At 31.4% G+C, this 18381-nt stretch overlaps 5 protein-coding genes across 12 annotated transcripts in view; 2 read left to right on the top strand and 3 right to left on the bottom strand.

Annotated features, from left to right (window-relative positions):
• Window positions 1-285: 285 nt before the first annotated feature.
• On the bottom strand, window positions 286-7925 carry LOC105226889 (uncharacterized). 4 transcript variants are annotated; one of them, XM_049453875.1, is made up of 7 exons: window positions 7750-7925; window positions 5390-5680; window positions 4843-5277; window positions 3168-3416; window positions 2906-3104; window positions 2511-2818; window positions 286-2400 (listed from the first exon to the last, which is right to left on the bottom strand). In XM_049453875.1, exons 3-7 carry the CDS (start codon window positions 5167-5169, stop codon window positions 1207-1209), a joined length of 2277 nt encoding a protein of 758 aa, XP_049309832.1. In that variant the 5' UTR covers window positions 5170-5277; window positions 5390-5680; window positions 7750-7925; the 3' UTR covers window positions 286-1206. The 4 variants fall into 4 exon arrangements, with proteins under 4 accessions (XP_049309832.1, XP_049309833.1, XP_029406327.2 ...); XM_049453876.1 differs by lacking the exon at window positions 7750-7925 and adding an exon at window positions 6460-6764; XM_029550467.2 differs by lacking the exon at window positions 7750-7925 and adding an exon at window positions 6467-6764.
• A 768-nt stretch (window positions 7926-8693) lies between these two features.
• LOC105226887 (uncharacterized) lies at window positions 8694-10568 on the bottom strand. Its single transcript, XM_019990527.3, is given in 4 exon segments — window positions 8694-8899; window positions 9063-9763; window positions 9766-10331; window positions 10388-10568. Coding segments are annotated over 3 exon segments (1263 nt in total). The 5' UTR covers window positions 10211-10331; window positions 10388-10568; the 3' UTR covers window positions 8694-8782.
• Window positions 10569-11197: 629 nt separating this feature from the next.
• Window positions 11198-12452, bottom strand: LOC105226886 (ADP-ribosylation factor-like protein 6). The gene is made up of 4 exons (XM_049453888.1): window positions 12164-12452; window positions 11976-12104; window positions 11544-11672; window positions 11198-11452 (listed from the first exon to the last, which is right to left on the bottom strand). Exons 1-4 carry the CDS (start codon window positions 12339-12341, stop codon window positions 11307-11309), a joined length of 582 nt encoding a protein of 193 aa, XP_049309845.1. The 5' UTR covers window positions 12342-12452; the 3' UTR covers window positions 11198-11306.
• A 484-nt stretch (window positions 12453-12936) lies between these two features.
• Window positions 12937-18381, top strand: part of LOC105226885 (serine/threonine-protein kinase MARK2) — a 53934-nt gene continuing 48489 nt past the window's right edge. For 3 of the 4 annotated variants that reach the window (XM_049453866.1, XM_049453865.1, XM_029550462.2), the window contains exons 1-2: window positions 12937-13078; window positions 16257-17258. In XM_049453866.1, coding sequence (XP_049309823.1) covers window positions 16548-17258 — 711 coding nt within the window. In that variant the 5' untranslated portion in view covers window positions 12937-13078; window positions 16257-16547. Of the gene's footprint in view, window positions 13079-13420; window positions 13562-16256; window positions 17259-18381 lie in introns of those variants that run through there. The other variant, XM_049453867.1, reaches the window with a different exon arrangement.
• Window positions 12941-15612, top strand: LOC105226884 (meiotic recombination protein W68). Of its 2 annotated transcripts, none has more exons than XM_049453887.1 (3): window positions 12941-13078; window positions 14442-14826; window positions 14892-15612. In XM_049453887.1, exons 2-3 carry the CDS (start codon window positions 14451-14453, stop codon window positions 15533-15535), a joined length of 1020 nt encoding a protein of 339 aa, XP_049309844.1. In that variant the 5' UTR covers window positions 12941-13078; window positions 14442-14450; the 3' UTR covers window positions 15536-15612. The 2 variants fall into 2 exon arrangements, with proteins under 2 accessions (XP_049309844.1, XP_019846085.2); XM_019990526.2 differs by lacking the exon at window positions 12941-13078 and adding an exon at window positions 13421-13561.

The following is an 18381-nucleotide window of genomic DNA, read 5'->3' as shown; positions in this document are numbered from 1 at the left end:
AGTGTTTTATTAAGACCACAAAGCTGACCTCGAGCGGCTGTATCGTCAAAACTATTGCTCGAAACAACTTGAAAATTTAGGACAATATTCTAGAAATTTTAGTGAATTAAATAATAATTTTCTTTTAAAGCCCAGGTAACCCCTAACTGAACAAAAAAAAAACAATTTTTAATTGATTTTTAAATAATTTTTATTTCATACACAGAAAACTTAAAACTGCTAAAACGCCAATTTATCTTTTATTAAGTTTCAAACTACAGTACGTTTTGTTTCTTTTCTTTGCGATTTTTTTTTGTTTGTTGCTTTATTTTTGAGTTTGCCTTATGCAAAATAAAATCAAAAATATGAATTCGTTGGCGTTTGCTTTCCACTAAATATTATTAATGAGAAAAATTAGCGAACAACATACAATTAGTAATGTTGGTTGTTCTCTTTTGCTGGCTATTGTTTTTAACCGATTCAAATATTTATGTTTATTGTATTTTGGGTATATGTATAGTTTGATTTTAAACACATAGTTATTAAGAGTCTACATACAATGCCCTATGCTTTTTAACATTTGGAACGTTAGCTCTTTCCATTTTCCCCACCATTTTTGTTACTTTCAAACGTTGCCAACATTTTGTGTGTGTTATATAATAATAATTATATTTTTTTAATATATGTAGCTTACAAAATGTGTTTACACGTGTGTGTATGTGTGTAAGTGAAAAAGTGCCAACTTGTTGGGACGTTGAGACATTTTTTGAAGACTTTATTACTGTGTTTAAAAAATAATAATTTTCAGTAAAAATTTACAATGGAAAATTAATATTAAAAAAAAAATAATTATCACGTTGCCTACGAAGTTAGAATTTATCATTTCCAACTGAATACATGTGTATGTATATAACTGCATTAAATTACATATATACACATACATGTACGTGTGTGTGTGTTACAGTTTGTTTAAATTGTTTAAATAGAAAACCACAAAGCCAACTGCGCACTATTGCCATTACTGACATTCCTTACAATTATAATATGTTTTTGTTGTTGTTGTTGTTTTTTTGTTTCCGTAGCATACTCGTACGCTTTGCTAATTTTTCACTTTTCCGTTGCTGGTTTTTCTTTCTACCATCACTCTTATTTTTTATGTATTCGAATAGTAAAAGGAAAACACTACAGTAAAAGTGTTACATTTAAAATATTATAGATATATGATTATTATTTACTGCGTTTGCCACTACCATTTAAACATCTCGTGGCTTTTTGTACTCTACGTGCTTTTTTTGTATCGTGTGAGGTGATGGCCTGCAAGCTAACAACATGCTCCACCGACAACTCCTCACCATCACCAACACCTACACCACCACCCCTGCCACCATCTTTGGCCACAGTCTGTGATGGCGTTGCATCGCTGCTATTTTCAACATATATGTCACTGTCTCCTTTAGCTGGCAATGGCATGCTCACATGGGACGCACCATTGCAGCTGCCGCCCTTGGTGGCTGACAACATGGCCGGACTAACGATAACGCTCCTGTGAGAGCGTCCGCCCACTGATTGTGGCAATTTAATGCTGCTAGCGCTGTCACTGCCGCCAAACGAGTCTGTTGCGGCCAGCTCACCAGTCTGTTCAGCGCTTATAGCATTCCCTCCAATCGTTTTAGAAATTGTTGTGGTCGGATTATTTTGTTGCAAGCCATACAAATTGTTGTTGCTATTATTTGCAGCAGTTGCAGTCGTACGTATTATATTGCTACCGCGCACATAATTCAAACGATTTGTCATTTCGCTGGGCAGCGACTGCGCAACGGCGCTCATACGGCAATCATCGGCATCGGTGACATTGCTAAATTCTTTAAAATTTTCATTGCTTTTTGTTGCATTTGAATGCATGCCAGCAGCTGTATTTAACTGACAGTTGCAACAATTAGTGTTGTTGCCATAATTGCTGCTGCTGCTGCTGCTGCTGCCACTGGCATAAATATTGAATGCGCTATGACCATCATTGCTTGCAGTGGTCAAATTTGCGGACGTTGAACTGGCACTAAAATGTTGACGCTTAAGTTGATTCTTATTCACCGTGCTGCTAAAAGCCAATAGCTTGGCGGTAGTATCTTTATCCGGAAATGCAAACACGGCTCCAGCTTGTGACGATTGTGTTGCGATTATTGCTGTCAATGCGCCACTTCCACTGTTCGATTCATGCGTATTTTCTTCGCGCCCAATGTCAGTGTCGGTGTCACTTAAGTTGAGTATAATGTCCTCTGGTTTAACACCTTGATTGACCAATGCTTGAAAATCTTCGGGCGGCGGTAGTGACGGTGCCAACTTTTGACCACATGAAGTACAAATCGGTATGGCCGGACTTTTGGAGCGCCAATATTGTAGTTCGGTTTTACACTTATTGAGTTCCTGGCATAGAAATAAGAAAAATAAATGTTAGCAATGAAAATGTGCGAAAATAAAATGAACTGTTTTTAATTACATTACATTAATTGCATTTTACTGCATTTCGATTTTACCTGCAACAAAGTGGAGAATTTACGTGCTATCTCTTCGTTTTTCTTATCATTCTCGTCCAAGCGATTGGCGTACTCCAATGTTTGCTTCTGCTGTTCGGCCAATAATTTTTGCTGTTCGGCAATTTGTTTGCCCTGCTCCGATGATTTTCGTTTACAATTGCGCAGCTCATTTCGCAATACCGACAACTGGTTATTGTATATTTTCATACCTTGCTTGATTTTACGTATACCTTTACGCAATACCATATTGCTTTGTGGTGGTGACGTTGAGGCGCTATCCGCATGATCAACAGATGCAACCAAAGCAGCTAGCGTATATAACGTGCCAGCAAGAATTCATACATATGTATATATTAAAATATGTACTTGTATCCAATTTTATTTTATATACTTACGTCTTTTTGTGGTGGTGGGCAATTTAAAAAAGTCCTTATTAAAGTAAGCAATATCGGGCAACGTTTGTTCAATACGATCCCTAAAGTATTCCATGGCCATTGTAGAGAGATCAAAAAGTTCATCGGTTACCCGATAAGGACGCTCAAGGCGTGGTGTATTTCTTATGTAAGTTAAAATATTGTATACTTCGTCTAAAATCTGTAAATGTTTTATTGAAATTATAAATGTAGAAAATAATAAAAATGAATGTAATAAACTTACGGCTCCTGGAAAGAAACAACAGTGGCCACGTTCGATATGTTTACCAAAAGTCATTTGCAACAACGACAAACGCATATAACATGTTTCAATTATATCACATTCGCATGCCAACGGATGATTGCGACGAGCAGATTCACGACGCGGCATATTCGCTTTAATGGCATGAAAACGATTATATGTTTGCGTAATAAGACGTGAAAATGTCGAATTCAATATGTCCATACAAACGTCGTTCATTCTGCTTGAAATCTGTAAGCAGACAAATAACAGTAAATTTAGTAAATTTTACTTCAAAGCTTTCCAATTGTATAATAAGTGAATCCACAATAAACTCCAAAAAACTGATTACTGATTAAATCATAACACCAACAAAAAATTAATTATTTTTTTAGGAAAAATTTCATCGTATGAAATTCGCCTATTAATTTAATAAGCAAAAAAATATTTAAAAAAAAGGAATAAAAACAAGTATTAAAAAAATTAAATATTCAAAAAAAATATATTAAAAAAATACTACAAAAATATTTTAAAAAATATATACATATATTAAAAAAATATTTTAAAAAATATATATATTAAAAAAGTATTTAAAAAAATTAAAAAAAAATATTTAAAAAAAATAAAAAAAAATATTTAAAGAAAAATTAAAAAAAAAAAAATTAAAAAAATAGTAAAAAAAATTAAAAACAAAATAATAGTAAAGTGCTATAATATGTTATACAAACAGTTATTTCGTAAAATAACGTTGCAATATGAGAATAAACTGGACTTGTCGTTAGTTTTCCATACTAAAATTTGATTTTGATCGATCAGACAACTGCCAAGCACTATTTTGACATCGTGGCGGGCGCAGCTTTCACAGGTGCGCTCCAAGCGCTCATAAAAGGCATCTTTGGTCACATCATTCTTCTCTAGCGTCGGGGCGTGGACGCAAATCACCAATATGATAAAGAACTTCGCTTTGATGCGGATTGTGGCTAGACATTCATCTACCGGGGTGAATGACAGTACTCGGCGACGGTGTCTCCCTCCCAACACGAATCCCACACCGAATTTGTGCTCCTTTATACGGCCACTGTAGTAAATGCCACAATGACTTACTCGTCTCAGTCCTTGTCTCGTCCATCGCATTTCTTGAACGGCGGTGATCTCAGCCTTTACTTTAACGAAGACTTCAACCAGCTGGGCAGCGGCACCTTCCCAATTAAGGGACCGGACATTCCAGGTGCAAGCCCTTAAATCGTTATCCATAGTGCGTTTGCCATGGTCATCATCAAAAGAAACGTCCTCCATCCGAGGCTATTTATGCTTTTTCATTGGGGACGTTTTTAACGTGGCAGTTTCAAAATCCAGCGCCCAACCTTGTGGAGGGGATGCTCCCCTCCTTCTTCCTTCTCACTTTAACTCGCTTTCAAACGGATGTTCTTTGGCTACCCAGAGGCTACTTGGTCAAAAAGCGGAAGTCGTGAGCTGCTTGAGCCATATGTAAAAGAATCGTTTCTGGCCACTCCCAAGTGAATGGCGATCAGAGAACTTTACTCACATATATATTTTATAGTCTCCGGCGTTTACTTTTACGTGTTATAAACTGCATGACAAACTTTATATGCAGTATATAATAAGTATAAACAATTACAAATATTATATTTGTAGCAAATTCTGCCACAATACTTACTACTCTCATTTGTCCAACTTTTCGATAGCCGACATAGGCAAATATTTTGGATAAAACTTCGACGGGCATATCAAGTAACTGCACTGTAACTGTATTCTCATTTGTGGCAGCGGTGGCGGTTGTGTCATTCTCCTTAACCAACTGTTGTTGATTTTGTTGAATGCTCTGATGATGACCACATTGACGTGTAGGCATTGCTGGTGCTGCAATCATACCACGTTGAGTTTGTGTGGACATTGTGTTGAGTCGGGCGGAATCTGAAGTGGCAGAATTTTGATTGAGTGAGCCGCTGCCACAATTTGTGGCCATTTGACGCGTCGATACCATATCGCCAATATAAAAAAAGGTATAGTTGTATACGCCTAAATATCCACTTTACATGTGTAGTTAAATTTTTAAACAGGAATATTTGCTGACTTCAAATGTCGCAAGAAACTGTAAAAGACAGAACAGTTATTAATTTGTAACTCCCGTATATATTCGGTGGGTATAAATATTATTGGCTATTAAAATTTTAATTTAGTTATAGTATTTGATGCGTACTTACCTTATGTTAGCATTAATTTCATGAAGTGTAGATAATGATATATGATCAAACTTTTGGTTTTGGGTGATATTGTTACTTTTGTTGCTATTATGATTACAGTTGCATTTACTGCCGCTGCAATTGAAATTGACGACCAAATTATGCTGCTGCTTGCTGTTGTTGTTTTAGCTGCTGCTTGGCTCAGCAATTTTTCATGTGATCACTTCCACTTCACCAGCATTGCGTGCGCTTTTGGAGCCTCCGTCTCCACTAAGTTCTCACTTTATTTAGTACTCGTATCGCTCTAACAATCTAGTTATATGTGGTTATATGTATATGTATGTACATTAATATAAAGATAGTAGTAAGATGTGTGTATGTTACACATATGTATATGACATTCATTTACAAACGTACTATAAACATGTATTCATACACAATTTTGTATACATAGACATACATAATTTGAGGTATATACATAATTTATAATTTACGTGCCTCTAACAAATGCATTACATACATAATAGTAAATATCTTAGAAATATAAGTATATAGAATGTATATAAGAACTTACATACATATGTGCCTACATACATATATAGTATGATTGTGTATTATTAAATACTTGAGGTAAGAATGTCAATATTTAATATAAAAAAAACCCATACATACTACACACTATATGTCTTAACACATTAGCTCATAATATTCTGTTAATTTGCAAATTGCATAGTAGAATTAGTAAAACAAATCATTGATAGTCAATACATAAAAATATATGATATGAATGGTAAAGCTGGACAACTGACGACTGATGACAGAACGAAGCAAAACTATGAAGGTCTATGGAAAGCACTTTTTTTCTGGTTTTGTATATGTTTCAGCATAAGCAACAAATATAAAAGAGCACACACATACACATATAGCTTTTTATATCCGTGATTAAGTACTTTACAATTTCCGCCATGCTAGAATATCTATGTATATTTTTATTGCTTTTGTCTTACGATCTGGTTATGATAACATAGCTTTATAAAAATAACTTATATTTCCCTTTTATCAGAAATTTAAGAACTATCTTTCTAAAATACCTCTTACTTTCAAGAATTGTGAGTTCCTATTCCAAATGATTGTGACTGTTTCGATATGTTCACAATACTTTCCTTAGCTGCTTCGGCGAGCTATTCTACGTCGTTTACACAGCTCTGCTCTGTTGAAGTCTATTGAACCCCTCATCAAGACTTCTCTTGTAAAATAAAATCATTACCCCCCTTAAACTATACAACCGAAAACGAATAAAAAAATGAAGACCACAAAAATAACCACCGATAAAACTTAAATAAAAGCAATGCAGCAATGATAACGAAACAGAAACAATAAATCTTATAAAAATGAAGAAAACAACGAAAGTGGATGGTGATGCCAGTTTATTATAATTTAGGTTGCTGTTGATAAACCGCCATTCAATTATATACAGGTTGTGTAACTTTGAAACGAGCTTCCTCAACGAGAAAGACTCCTCATTAATTTTAAATTTCGATAATTTTGTTTAATTTACAGCCTGTTCGTATTCAGTTATCACTCAAACATTGTATTTACACTGATTTAAATCTTTGAAAACATATTTTTTTTTAATCAAAGAACTAAACAAAAGTCTGATCTCGAAATTATTGACAGAACACTTTGGACAAATCGTTATTTTTGGTAATGATAAAAATGTATAACTTAATTAAAGCGTTAAATTTTTCATTGCCATAACTTTTCAATTGCCATAAAATTACAACAAATCTGTCCAACAACAAAGCTACCGAGTAAAATAATATACAATGGAGAATATGGATGTTTGAAAACAAAATGAAATTAAAAAGTAATTTCCATTTAAAAGCAGTTAACTATGCTTTACTTATCCAAACCTACTACCCAGTACAGCGACTGCTACAGGTTCAATATAAAAATCTATTATTTTTTAAATTTCCCCTTCAGAAACCTTTTATTACTGGTGCGACAAATATTGAACACGCAGCATTCACTCAATATGGATTACGGTCCAAAATTTACACATATACAATGTGTGACAGGCGCCTATGGCAACACCCTTTGCATGAAAGACGCTTTTACTCTACTCTTTATTATCTTTCAGCACTTTACTTTCCTTATGTTTTCTTCTTCCTGGTTAATTTTTCTTTACTTTATCCTTATACTTTTCGTTTTTTCAAATACCTATGTATGTATATATTAAAATTTTAATTCCTACAAAAATTTGAGTTTTCGTTGTCAATCAGTCGTTACTTATATATAAATATATAAAGAGATTCCTTTTATTTACACTGCACCATTAATTTTAAGTTAATAAACCTCTTTTAACATAAAAGTTAACGTACCATTCAATTTTACAAATATTTAACCCGCAATGTTCATTTTTATACACTTCTATATTACACTTTTAATGTCATTCTCACTTTTATCTTGGTTAATTATTTTAGCTAAGTAATTAATTATATCTAGACGGAATCAAAGAAGCCAAACCGAGGTCGAAAATGAAATAAATCAAGAGCAACAGCAAATCGAAAGCTGACCAAAATTAAAAATAGTAGTTTGCACAGGGTTTCCTGTTAACGCAAAGTGAACAATTTTCAAACTTAAATTTACATGAAATCAATTATAAAGCAATCTAATACTTACATTGTAAGGAGTTGGTAAGTTCTAGACAAAAGCTCTGAGTACACAATTACTTTATAATAATTGAGAACTTTTTATAAATCAGGTTTTATTTGAATGGTTAGACATTTTAAAACAACCCTGTTATTTACGCACTATTCACTCTTTTTAAAATGCTGATTTGTTTACGAATCTATTAAAAAGCATAACGCCAAAAAGTGAAAGGTGTTACCAAGTACATAAAAATTCATTCCACTTTCAGGCCCGAATTCAAGCATTGTTCCTTACAGTAATTTTAACACAGCCTATATCCATTCTTAATATATAAATTAACTATTTTATATCCCCAATCCGAACCTGTTTTCAGATTAATACAAAGTAATGAAGTGGTGAAAAAACACAGCTTCAAATGGATTTTCTTTACCTCCACATATTGGTTTCTTTAATTGTGCCTTCTAATTAGATATTGACATAATTAAGTTAATCATTGTTTTAAGTAAGAAGATAACACACTTATGTATAAACCCTTTCTTTTAATTATTAGTCGACATCACTTTTGTATACTTTAATTTGTCAATAAATAAATAAAAAAGAATTTTAGAACAATTCTTATTGCTTATTATGTATCTCTATAATTTTCTGTAAATCTTCGAAAAACAGATTCATTAATATATTTATAAGTTTATAATAGTTATAACAAAATATATACGTTCACGTGTACATACATTTTAAATTACTAATTTGATTATGTAATGTTTAGAAATGTATTTCAAATAAGCGCTCACAGAAGTAATGCAAAGAATAACGGTCAAGTTCCTCCTTCGGATAACACGCCTGGGTAATAAGCATTTGGTCTTCATAATTTTCCGTCAACTGTTAAATAATTAGAAAGAAAATCGTTTATTGAACTATCATCATATCTTAAATATACTAGCATATAGAAAGCCCGACCCACAACCCTTATTTAAAATTCTTCCATAATTTTATTCACTGTATCAGATCTTTTGCGCTTGTTAGTAATTATATATATAAACACCTTTTTGACGTCAGCGTTTGAATCGTACGTAAAACACTGCACCTTTAAGCGTGATCCTGTTTCACCTTTATCGCGTAAGAGATTATAAAGTTCTACCAAACTCAACTCTTTATTTAGCCATTCCATAGGAATACCCAGCACTCGCAGATTTTTACAGGCACCAATAAGTTCATACATATTTAAATCCATATAATCTTCAAAATTCTCAAAACCGTTGTCAAATATTGGTAAAATATTTTTTATATTTATCAGCAGCAATTCTTCTAAGTTTGTTAAGCTCTTCGCTAAAACGTTCTCATCGAATTGACTCACATAGCGATCCTTCATTATCCATTTTCTTAAATTTGGCATTTTTAATAAAATTTGCATAGGAAAATAACTTATAAAACTATCGCTAATCAGTGTATGTATTCTCGAACCAAATATTTCAATGATCTTGTTATAGACAGGCTCGTAATCGCGATCGTTAGAATGTATAAAACAGCCAATTAACTTAAGATTTCTTAATTCAGGTAGCTTATTGGCTATAATATTTAGCAGCTCGGCATTTGTGGAAAACTCCTCTAAGGTTTGACATTGAATAATGCTATGAATATCATTAAAATTGTTACACAGCTCAAGGGGTTCATCTTTTGTGTAACCAAAACTAAACTTGCGTAGTTTTAAATTTGTAAAAATAGACTGTAAACTGAAATCCCCGTATATAAATCGTAGTCTAATTTTAATTCAGTTAAAAAATTCATTTTTGCAATGACAGTCATATTTATATTGGCGACTAAGTTTATTTTATGCAAATTTGGAAATACTTTAGGAAGTACATCTAATGCATTTGTCTCTACAATCTCAGCATCAGCTCTTAGTGTATGTGTATTAGGAAATACAAAGCTTCGCAAAATATCCATATCATCCGTTTGCAAGCAACCTAAATTCAAGTCTTCAATGTAATCATGCAAATGATATATCATCCACAGAAATGCTTTCTGATTTTGACAATTCGTGTCATATTTGCTCCATTTTTTGTATTTATGATGCCAATAAATATTTACCAGGTTATTTAGACGCATACACACACGTTTTAATTGCAATTGATCATTTTGATTCAGTAATGTTATAATGTATAGAATACAATCATCGTTCAAATTCAGCATTTTGCAGTGGATATGAACAATAACATTTTAATTATAGTTACCACTGAGCGATTTATCATTTACAATTCGGTGACATAAGTACAAACAGAAGCTACGATTTCCAATTGCCGTCGGTGGTCATCTGTTACACAAAATTGAATTACTAACTAAACAAACATAAGTAATAAAAGTACTTACTTAATTATACGCGTAACTAACCGCTGTCATAAGATTACCAACTCATTGGTTTTGAAACCATTTATTGGCAAATCGCTTGTTAGCAGAATTTTTATTCAAAATTGCTGAAATATAAACAAAATGTAAATTTTTTGTTTTGGTTCACTTTAAGTTGTTAGTGATTACACATACATTAAAAGTATCGAACATAAATTACTCAATTTATCGCTGTAATTTCTCGATTTTGTTAAGCAATCAGCTGTTTTCAACGGATTTACCGATTTAAAAATACGCGAAAGTAGTGTTGCCACTATTCTTACAATAGCTTTGGGTGTAGGTAGAGACATGGAAATTTACAATTTTCAATACATATTTTTTGTCAGTGAATTATTTTATTTTAAAAACATAGCATTAAAAATATAGGGTGGGCCATATAAAATTTTAAATTTCGAAGATAGGGCGTACTGTAGAATAGTGAATAGCGACCCATTTCATACATTTTACATCGTCATTAAGGTGTAGAATGGAAGCTTAAACAGAATAATAAATGAATAATGCGATTAATAATTGGTATTGTTTACAAATAATTAGCTTTATTTACCTTTGCATTCCATGTTGTTCCAGTATCACTTGTGATGCATACGATTCAGTGGATTGCAAAATTTAACTGTACGATTATCGTCCCCAGCACGACAAACCACAAATGTATATGCAAGTATTTGAATGCCATTTTAAGCATTACTTTGCTATTTCTCTTTTTTTTTTTTGCAATTCAAATGTGTTGCGTAGATATTACAATTTTCTATTGCGTAATCTTTGTGGGGTCACAAGTTTTCAAATAAAAACACAAAACAAATTTATTTAAGCTTTAACTTTAAAAATATATTTTTTACATTATCACCATTATTATATTACTAGAGAATAATTGTTACAATTTAAATCAACGCTTAAGCTTTTTATTATTAGAATTCATCGATTTAATTTGTTGCACTAACCAATGAACACCATCTTCTAGGCCTTCGCCTGTCACTGCATTGCTTGGTGTTATATGCCAAGGCTTATCCACAATATTGTGCAAGCCCAATGCTAATTAAATAAAACAATAATAATAAAAATTAAAAAAAAAGTATATATCGTTAAGATCTGCACATATTAATTAACTTTTATATTTAGTTACCAGCTGCTATTTTCACACTGGACAAAGAATCTTCGCAGTCCACTTTATTATTATATAAAAGTATGGGTATACTTCTATTTACTAGATCGGGATGTTGTAGAAGCGTGTCTAGTTCGTCTCGCACCACAACTACGAATAATAGAGTATAAAATATAATTATTAAGGTAAGCGTTGATTTTCTAATAACTGTAACGATTTTACTGTTAATAAACTTTTGTTAATTTGGCTTATCATACGATGGAACATGGCGCAATGTGAATTTTGAAAAATAAAATCGTTACTGTCTCGCTGAATTTAAGATAAGATCAAAAACGAGCAATATTCAAAACGAAAAATTATTAAAATTACTGTTTTGACCAAAAATTATTAAAATTGTATATATATATATATATATATATATATTATTTTTACTGTGATTTTCATGCCACCTACCCAATCTCATGCGATCACTTGAGTCAATAACGTATATAATACCATGACAATTTTTAAAATGATGCTCCCATAGACTTCTATAACGCCATGCACCAGATGTATCTACCATTGTAAATAAAACGCCTTCACCTTTTTCAAAATAAACAATTAGCAGTCTGGAATTTACCATAAGCTTTTAAATAATTTACTTCTTATTTGTTCTAATGAAAATCCCACAGTTGGAACTGTAATTGCAGCTTGCTCATGTGGCGACTTAAAGTGGTTTATTATTGTCGATTTGCCACTATTGTTTAAGCCAATGACAAGAATTGTAACTTTCTCAGATTTATTTTTAAAAAATGTCGAAATCTTTTTAAACATTCCCATTTTTAAACTTTTTATTTGGGTTTTTAGTTTTAATTATTATTATTTTTTTTTGTTAGGGCATTTACTTATACTTTTGAGTGATTATGGAAAAACAAATTTCGTTACCATGGCAATTATGACATAATATGAGCTCGCGAATATTGCCAGAAATATCTCAAACAATAATTAAATATTTCGATATTTATTTATAATTTTCATACTTCACATAAATTACAGAGATTTAATATCTTAAATGTATTTAAAGCAAAATTTTTGTTTGGTCTACATGCATCATACCTATAAAATGTATTGTTTTATGAATCATTTGTTAACATTCAAAATTATATAATTTAAAACATGGAAAATGTATTGTAAGCATACTGCTGCTATTAAATATGTTCTAAAATAATTAAATAAATAAACTGATGTAATTAAAGAAGCTCTTTGTAATTATTCTATGAAAAATGTTTAAAATTTCTCTAAACCTATCAGAAATAAATTGTGTTGCCATATGTATTTTCTAAATTGTCATATACATATATCAATAGGTGGCAGGCCACTCATATGCTATTGACGTCGTTGCGACGAATACCTGAATTTAAAGATGGCGACCATCTTTTCGCTCGTGTGAGTGCCATTCGTACGTATATCTACAAAATTTGGGAAGATCCTGCAGACTGCAGTAATTTTAAAGTGAAGTAAAATAGTTTTTTTTGCAGATTAAATTAATTAATATAGTAATTGAAAATACCAGAAAGGTGTGTATCGCGAATTTTGTTAAGAATACGATTGATGTGGTGTTGATAATACAAAAAACTGTATAAAGAAAAGTGCATAAAAATTTTGTGTGGCTAAGGTGTGGAAGTTGGTAAATTTTCATTCGGGACGTTCGCTAATGACCCGTGGCATATATTTCATATTAGAAGTGTTCGCGTGTGAAAATCAATCTATAATTTTCGTATTGTCATATTTATTTCCTGGGCAATTGTTATAAAAATAAAACCCATTTAAGAACGGGCACAATCGAGAGAAAAAACCTGCAGATACATCATATGTATAAGTAAAAGAGGAAGAAGATATCGCGTCGAAGTTCGTGTGACGTCGACTTCAATGCTTCTGAGTCGGCCTTGATACTGCAGCGGTGTGTTGATGTATCCGATCTGTACGAAGCATCAGAGTCTTATGTTAAAAGAGAAATCCACAAATTTTATAATATTTGTAGTGACTGATTTCAAGTATAGGTATAGTATATATTCAAGTCCTCTATTGAAAATCTTATAAATTAAAATTTTGGAAATTTGGAATACGAAATATAAAATAAAATTATGTAAATGGTAAATGAAGGAGGAAGGGCGTAATAAAAATAATCGATAATATGAGGGCAGCCCACTTCTATTATCAATAATTTTAATACGAAAATTAGAGAACCATAATCATATCATAGGCTTTATACAATATACTAATTATGAATGAGTTCTGATATGTTGACGTTTGCAAACCAACTACTCACTTCAGCTTATTATTTTTGCAAAAATTTTACTGCTTATGAAAGGTCTTTTAAATTACTTAGAAATCTTTCTAGTTTACAAAAATTAATAAAAGCCTAGATTGAGTGGAGATTTGGCTTTAATGCCAATATTAGGATATATATGTATGTATGTAAGGCGTGTAAACACGAATACACATTTTACCTTAACGTACTTGGTGAAAAAGTAGGGAAACTTATTAACTAGGTTTCTTTGTCTTAACATAAAAAGAAATGGAAACGCAAGCAAATCAAAACGGTAAAAAAGAAAGGTCAAATTGTTATTGGAAAACTAGTTTAATGTTGATACCTAAAACAGGGGTGTATAACAAGCATACAAAGAGAATCGCACACAGTAAAGTTTATATTTGTTTTAATTATTGACTACATAATTGCTTAAAGTAGAACATGAAATGAATACAATAAATATATAAATAGTTTCATTGAATTTATTAAGTTGAACTGAAAATATTTATGGATTTGTAAAACTTATAAAAAATATACATATATTTCAACTGTTTATACCATATTAAAATTAGTTAATTAAATTTTTTCCGTTTGTGTTTTCTAATTTCTTTCATTTTTAATATATTAAGATATCTGGGATGAGTCATTTAATTTTGGTAAATAATATTGAACAAATTGTGGTTATTTTTTTGGAGAATCTAATATCATGCAATAGAGGAATATGTAAGATTCGTTCTCGTAAAAATGTGCGCAAAATAACACTGTTGGATCGCATTGTATCGTGTAAAATGGCAAATTTTCAACGTTCTTCCTTTTGTTTTTATTTATTAATGGAAGTACATAACTTGCTTTTGACTGGTGATAAATGTTCACTAAGAGAACTTTTTTACAAAGATCCGGCCAATAATTGCAAAACTATCAATATTTGTAACAGTTTAAAAGATGTCTGCGTACTTCTACGTGCAACACCATGGAATTTGGGCATCTTCGCGTCTGGAAAGGGGTTAATTGCAGGTTTTATTTAATAATTAGATAGAAAATTAAATGTTTTTTGTTATATTAATTTCTTGTTTTTATAGGTTCAATACGTATGCTTATGATAAATGGTGACATGATCGACTGTTACACACAAAATGGTGCTGTTTTACTACCTCAAGATCATAATGCTATCAATCATTTGGAAACAAGTGCATCATTTGTACTAATTGTCGAAAAAGATACCATATTTTCTAAATTAATTTCACAGAAAATATTTGAAACTATTGGAAAAGATATAATTTTGATTACTGGAAAAGGTTACCCCGATTTATGTACGCGTTACATTGTACATCGCCTTTCATTTGAGCATAAGCTTCCAATCTATGCACTTTGTGATGCCGATCCATTTGGTATCGAAATTTTATTAATCTATCAATTTGGATCGCGTAAAATGCCGTATGACATTTCAAAAAATTTAATTTGCCCAAAAATGCAATGGTTAGGTATTCATCCAAGTGAACTGAACATGTTTAATTTTTCAAGTGCGTCACTAAACAAGTACGATAATCGTAAACTTGAAAATATATTGCGTTATAATTATTTAAAACCTGCCATACGTGCAGAATTGCAAATAATGCGACTTTTACAAAGGAAAGTCCATATCGATGAATTACATTGTATTGCACAAAAATTTCTCATTAATGATTACTTACCGAATAAGATAAAACGTAATCTTGCCATTTGAGTGAATATCAAATAAGTACTAATTTCATACCAACAGTATAATATTGAAAGTAAATCAATAAATATTTGATTTTATTATCTTCCATGTATAAATTTTATTGAAATCTTTAAAGCTGCAGTGGGTCACCAGTACAAAAAATATAGTTTTGAGGAAAACTCATTTTACGGGAACGTAACAGATCGCCCGATAACCCTTTGCTAATTATCGCATAACTCGAAAATTATTTGCCAGATTTACTTCGAATTTCCACCATTGAATATCTCTTAGATTTGATGTCTTAAGAAATTACAAGAAAAAAATCATTTCAGAAATTTGACTACCCCTAACCCCTTAAGGTAGGCTTTGATTGTGGTGTGCATTATGCTTTGAGTTCTAATTTGATTTAAAATATTATTATGTATTTGTTTTACAAATATAATTCCTTTAAAATAAATGAACTTTAGATATGTGAATTTTATAACCCTTAAATCGATTGTTGAGTTCGACTAATCCTGAATACAACAGCAAATAAACATAATATTACTCTGGAAAATTCTCCTCCACAACGCGAATACAACTCGGTTTACAAAATGTACAGTTTCACCAAATCGTTGTATTTAAAAACACCTTAGCCACAATTGAAAAACATTTTACCTCCGCGAAAGCAAATCTGTAACAAATTTTCAAAGTGTATTTTAAAATTACTGTTTCTCAAACATTTAATTTTTCATATCTTTTCCAGATGGTCGTTAAATTTATCTAGTAATATTGCAGCTAAGGCTTGGTGAACATCTATATGTAAAATTACACATTTTTGGTGTTCACTGATGCCAAAAACTAAACAAAGTATAAAGACTGTTGGTACAGCGTGAGAAGAGCTTTGGCAGCGATATAAAGAGCATATTGGTGGCGACGAATACACACATCTATACTATACACTTACAAGACGGAAAAGGCAACCGTTTAAGCAAAATTTTATCCACATTTTTGTCTTGTATTAGTTTAAGCTTAAGTTGGCGTTGTTTGAAATAAAATGTCTGCTACAATGCGAGCAACATTACAAACAGTTCCTGAATCCCTACCAACCGAACATGTGTCCTCCACAACGGATGCGGCTGCGGTACCGTCAAACACCCCAACGACAAATTCTTTAACGGCCACTACCTTAAACACTTCGCAACAGCAGCAGCAGCAGCAGCAACAACAACAATACAATAATAGTACCATCAATAGTTCAGTGCATTCAGTCAAGGATCAACAACATGACTCGGCAAATGCCAACATTATTGCACTGCCACAAACTACAACAAGTAGTGTTGTTGTTGCCACAACAACAGCAACTACACCAATTGTTGCGAGTAATGTTCCAATAAATACGACCGTGAATACAACATCCCAATCGCAACAACAACAACAACAGCAACAAACACAACAACCGCAGCAGCAGCAACAGCAACCACAACAACAACACAGTCATCAACATCAACATCAGCATCACCATCATCTAGTGAATAATGCGACAGCAACAGATAGTGGTGGACGATTACCACCAAATAATACGTCTACAAATGCGGCGGTTATAAATCACCACCAACATCACACTTCTGGCATAACAAGTGTTGGAGGTGGTGGTGGTGGTGGCGGTGGTGGCGTAGGTGTTGCACCGCTGCCTGTTGTAAACAAAAACATTTTGGCTTCACACTCGAATTCGGCGTCGATGAAACAGCGAACCTCTTCAGCTAAGGTAAGTGGCCTTTCAATTTTAATTATACACATACATACACATGTTTGTAAACATTCTATCTGTTACCAGTTACATACATATAACGACATACTACATACCACGTAGATGTTGCTTAGATTTCATTGTGAAACTTTTTTCAAAAATTCAGTAATAATAATGATTTTACAACTCATACAATTAAGCATCATACCCCAAAATAGTTGCGTACACAATTCGATAATTCCTTCAGTACTTGCCGTTGCTATGTAAATATGTACATATCTGCATATGTATGTATATATATATGTGTGTATGTAAATGCATACATATGTATAACCGCTATTTGTTAATAATTATGTATATTTTTTTTTAAAGAAATTAAAGCTTTTTATTCAATAACTCGGAAATTAATCTAAAAATAACTGACAAATATGTTTTAATATTAATAAAAATAAAAAATTATTAAAAAAAAAGTAATAGAAAAATAAAATAAAATGTATGTATGTTAAAAAAAAAAAAATAAAAATATTTATTTACGCAAAACTATTTTTAATTAAAACATTTTATTCAATAATTCCGAAATGAATCTAAAAATAATTAACTAATATTATGTAATATTAATAAAAATATAAAAAATAAAAATTATTGAAAAAAGTATTAGAATAATAATAATATTTACAAAAAAATAATAAGGATGTAAAAACAAACTAATACAAATACTTAATAATCAAAAAGTTCATTTCGGTAGTAAAATATTAAAAAAAAACGAGAAAAGTATTTAAAAAAATATAAAATAAAAAAAAATATAAAATAAAAAAAAATATAAAATAAAAAAATATTTTATACAAAAAATAAAAAGGTGAATAAGAAATATATTTAATAAAAATTTAACTTCGTTAGTAAAAATTATAAAAAAAGTATTAAAAAAATAATAGAAAATATTAACCCTTAACAACCCACAAGTGTCTGGCGGACACACTTTTAACTTTGTTTTCATATAAAAGCTAAAGTATTTATTTTCGGCCAAAAGTAATTTTATCTATTTTATCCGCAAGGTTTTGAGAACCGAAACGTCTAATTAAAGCAGGTTTCACATGAATAGTTTAAAATTGATAAACAGTATACCAAAATTGTAGCATATCAA

This window comes from Bactrocera dorsalis, chromosome 3 (assembly GCF_023373825.1).
Source record: "Bactrocera dorsalis isolate Fly_Bdor chromosome 3, ASM2337382v1, whole genome shotgun sequence".
In the NCBI taxonomy this organism is placed as follows: Eukaryota; Metazoa; Arthropoda; class Insecta; order Diptera; family Tephritidae; genus Bactrocera; species Bactrocera dorsalis.
Note: the sequence above shows the minus strand (reverse complement) of the source record. Positions and strands in the feature narration are given on the sequence as shown.